The sequence below is a fragment of the Nicotiana sylvestris genome, chromosome 8 (assembly GCF_000393655.2).
Source record: "Nicotiana sylvestris chromosome 8, ASM39365v2, whole genome shotgun sequence".
Taxonomy (NCBI): Eukaryota; Viridiplantae; Streptophyta; class Magnoliopsida; order Solanales; family Solanaceae; genus Nicotiana; species Nicotiana sylvestris.
The window spans coordinates 189538373-189542835 of record NC_091064.1 but is presented as its reverse complement, the minus strand read 5'-3'; the positions used below and the strand labels follow the sequence as shown (position 1 = coordinate 189542835).

Here is a 4463-nt window from a genome sequence, read left to right as displayed (position 1 = left end):
TTCCAATAACACCAATAAGAATGGTGCAAAAATAAAATTATCACTATGAGATTTGAGAAAATGTATGTATTGTTTCGTAATTGATATCTAATGATTATCTAGAAGGTTTAAAGTTTAAGGTTATTTACATATCATTCAAATAACTTGGATATTTAATATGGGTAATGTCAAATATCAAAATGGAGCCATACTGGAAAAAGAAATTTACTGGCTAAACAATTTTTAAAATTTTTAGATAACCGACTAAAATGAGTTTTGAATTGAGGATAATATTTTCACTTACATTATTATAAAATAAATTATTATTTAAAAATAATGTTTTAGAAACTGAAATTTTAAAATAGAAATAATTTTGAAAGATATCAACACACAAAACAAGAGTTCATGTAGTATTAAAAGAGTCAAGTCGTATTCAAAGAGTCCTTCATAATCTCAACCTTTGATTGTTTTGTCATAAATATGAGTTAATATTTTGTTTCCCGACTAATTTTAGGATCCAATGACACCGGCGAGAATGATATCAAAATTGAAAAATAGAATTATATATAGGAAATTTGAGAAATGGTTAATCTTTTTCATGTAGCGTTTCTTAACTAATATCAAATGACTATCTATATTTAATAGAGAAAATTTAAGTTTTAAGATTATTTACATATAATCCAAATAATTCAAATAAATTACATGGTTAGTGTCCACGCATTCGCACGGGTGATAATACTAATTGATAATTAAGTAAGAACCAAAAGCACAATTATCCCTGGAAACCCCATGTTCAGGTTGCTTTCTTTCATTAGCACCCTTCCCCTTTTGCTTTCTTCTCTAGATTATTTTAGGGCAAAATACAAAATTGATCTGGCTGAAATTAATTATATTAACTAGTCAAAAAGTATATAAAATATATATATTATTTGTATATAATACATATATATACAAAAAAACTTATATTTTATTAACTATTATTTTTGTGGAAGCAACTAAAAATATATATTTCTCGATATATTCCTGTAGCAGATGAATAATCCAGTTCACATGTTAGACCGCGTTTATATTAATACTGTGCCAGCAGGTTCTTTTTTATCTTGTCTGGAAATGCCTCTTTCAATTTCATACGTGATCCACATTATGGTTTATGGACCACTTGATTTCTACTCAATAATTATTTCTTTCTTTTATCGCACAACTACTAAATAATTCTAGCTTTGTGCTTTATTGATATTAAATCCAAAAAAGTGACCGACAAAATAAACTTACTACGTTTATTCAGGAAATGAAGACCAGAATATAACGCCAATTTCTTGCCTTTGCATATTTCAAAATGGCTATCCAACATAAGGGAAAAAAAAATTACTCCCTCAATTCCGGTTGATGTGGCAAGGTACGGATTACGAGGGTCAAAATTCTTAATTTTAACAGCAAATTTAAACATATTTTTTAAAATAAAATTTACATATTAAAAAGCTACACTATAAGCCATAGTAATAACTTGTAGTTCATAATATTTATAAAATATTAAAATAAAATGATTAAAAAATTCTTTGATTTTCTAAATAATAATGCTGCCACATCAATTAAATATAGGAAGTATTTGTTCCGTCTCAAATTATTTATCTTAATTTTTAAAATTAGTTGTCTCAATTTGTCATTTTAAAAATTTATGACAGATACATTTTCTTGGGATGCGGACCATCTTCTCCCTTCCCTCGTAGTGGATTAACCCAACACATGGAGAAAAAAGAGGCTAAAAGAAATAAGTTCAGTCTTAGAGGAAATAGGAAGTCTATGAATTGTTCTCATGTGTAGAAAATGTACATAAAAATCAAGAAAAGGTTGAATAACATTGCCCTTTCTTTCTCTCTATTTTTTTGGTGAGAACTAAAGCTGGCATTGTTCAAAAATGGTGTAAAACAAAATAGCAATGACACGTAAGATGAAAAAATAAAACGGCAATGACACGTAAGAGCTGAAGAAACTCGATCAAATTCTCCGAGAGATGAAGCAAGTTTTAGTTAGTCATAGATTCCCAAATTTGTTTTGAAAAATTTGATTGGGCTGAAATTTAATTTGAAAATGAAAATATGTTTGGACATGAGTTTTCAAAATATATTTCACTATTTTAAAAAAAATATGAAATATAATTTATACCCACAAGTTCTAAAAACTATCACAAATACCCAACAGTACCTACATCAATAACATTCATTATTACAAACCATAGTCCCGAACATAAATAAATTTGGTACAAAATTATCATTTTTATAATGGACTATATAATACACTATCAGATGATCGAGAAGACGAAAAAATATTGTTACTAGTAATAAATGGTGGGCTTTTTCATAAAATATAAAAGTTTGGGTAATTTTTTAAAAATATAATAGTAATATTTTGGGCCAAAACTGGTTTTGGAATTTGAGTTTTGAGAATTTACCAAAATATGAATAAAATTTATGAACAAACATGTATTTGCCAAAAAAAAAAATGACAAAAATTTGACAAAATCTATGTTCGGTCCTTAGTAACTTTATATCACCTGTGTAAAATTTACTTTTCTATAAAATCTGTACAACCAAAACTGTACTCTAGCACTATTCATTCCTCATGAAGCATTTTATGCCTTTTCCTTTTCCCCAATTAAATTAGACATAGTTTAAAAACGAAAAAAAATAAGTAGACAAATTAAAGGAAAATTTACAATATCTATGCATAATCTTTATTTTCTTTCTCTACTGTGTGTATACATTGAGCAATGAAACCCTAGCGTTAATTAAACTCCTAAACACTTTCTGCCCACAAATTTCAATCTCACAAATGCAATCTTCCAATTCATGCATTTTTTTAGAAACCATCTTCAGCTCTTCACTTTCTATTTTCTTTCTCAACAAGCTCATTTTTGAAAACTCTTCAATCCCTTCATCCAATTTCACTTTCTTCGTTTTCTTTGCCGACCAAGAACAAGATGATTTTGGCAATGACATTGACACAGAAAGCCCATTAAAAAGCTCAACAGAAACTAATACAGTCACTTCTAAAACGTCTTTCAATATTTCGACTAGCTCTGTATCTTCTATAGAATATTGTTGGGGTAGGACAAGGACATATTTTCCTATACAATATTGCACGTTGGACATGAGTTTGTCCATTTCTTTTGCTAATTTTCTTAGAGCTTTAACGTAGGAAACAATCTTGGATTCATCTTTGCGTCTTAAAGCAACTTGTGCAGCCGAATGTTCTTCCTTGAATGTGAGAATTAAAGTCCGGAAAATCCCATAAACATCGACGAATCGAAGGAAGTCTTCTAGAAGCTTCTCAACGAGTTCGGAGTGGTTATGGAGAGACTCACGGGTTTGAGGAAGTTGGAGGAGATCGTCGAGGGATTCGTGAACGATTTTGAGTTGTGTTAAGCCATCGCAGAGCCATGCAGAGGTGCGGGCTTCGGGCTTGGAAGCCCATGTTTTGAGCTCGTTGAGCCCATCCTTGAGCTGAGAAATTAAAGGATGGGATCGATCACATGGAAGACTAGTGGATCGAACGTGAAAAGCTTTTTTGTTTGGCTTGTTTGAATGATTTGGATAGTTGAAAGAAAGAGATCTTCGAAAACCGGCAACCATTCTTGGAGTCATAATTTACTCGGTTACAAAATAACTGAAACCGGAATATATGAATATGAAGTTAAGAGAATTGTGATGAGGATAGTTTATATAAAGGGAGACAACGCGGAAAGGAAACGCACGAGGGGGAGATAGAAAATTAATGTGGGAGGCAAAAATTAAAGGGGACTGGATCCGCGAATAAATCCAGCTGTTTGGGGGGAAATTGAAGAGGAAATTAAAAGCAAAATCCCGTTATTAGAGCGTGGGATGATCTGTATTTTGGTTTTATTGTTTCGGTAGAGGGTAGACGCCACGTGCAGTTGAACTAATTGCGTTGTTACTCAACGGTTGGTAGAGGCGTAGAGCTAATAAGTCAAATTAATTCCTTGTATTACATGGCTAGAGAAGCCTAGTATACTGTACATCGTAATTTATTAGCCTCTTCTATGCGGTTAACGGCTAGTCACCATTTGAAGTTTATGACTCAAAATTCTAGTTTGTTTAAGTTATTAAATTCTAAATTAATACTTTATATATATTAAGTAAATTTTTTAAGATAAATATAAAGTTTGGATCAAAACTATTGGGTTCGGCTGAGCTTCCCCTAAATGTAGGTAGAGCTAAGAAGTCAAATTCATTTCCAGAAGTGATTCCTATATTAGGCTAGAAGTTTAGTACTAAACTACATCCGTAAAACGATTTCAAGATTCCGAATAAATGGGTTAGGAATATGTGAGTGGTCTATGCGTACACAAGAATTTTTATAAGTAGTGTCAATATTTAAAAAAAAGTGAACAAATGAATAAATTATTGTAACATTAACCGTTGTCATTTTTTGTATCTATACCCAATATTTTAAATTTATTTATTATT

General features: G+C 30.7%; 1 protein-coding gene across 1 annotated transcript; it reads right to left on the bottom strand.

The window, feature by feature from the left end:
• Nucleotides 1-2723: 2723 nt before the first annotated feature.
• Nucleotides 2724-3620, bottom strand: LOC104245029 (uncharacterized). The gene has a single exon (XM_009800586.2). The coding sequence runs from the start codon at nt 3618-3620 to the stop codon at nt 2724-2726; it is 897 nt and encodes a 298-aa protein (XP_009798888.1).
• Between the last annotated feature and the right edge of the window lie 843 nt (nt 3621-4463).

What these genes read in the sequence shown, in the direction of transcription:
- LOC104245029 (XM_009800586.2), bottom strand. Translation starts at nt 3,620, where the DNA reads ATGACTCCAAGAATGGTTGCCGGTTTTCGAAGATCTCTTTCTTTCAAC.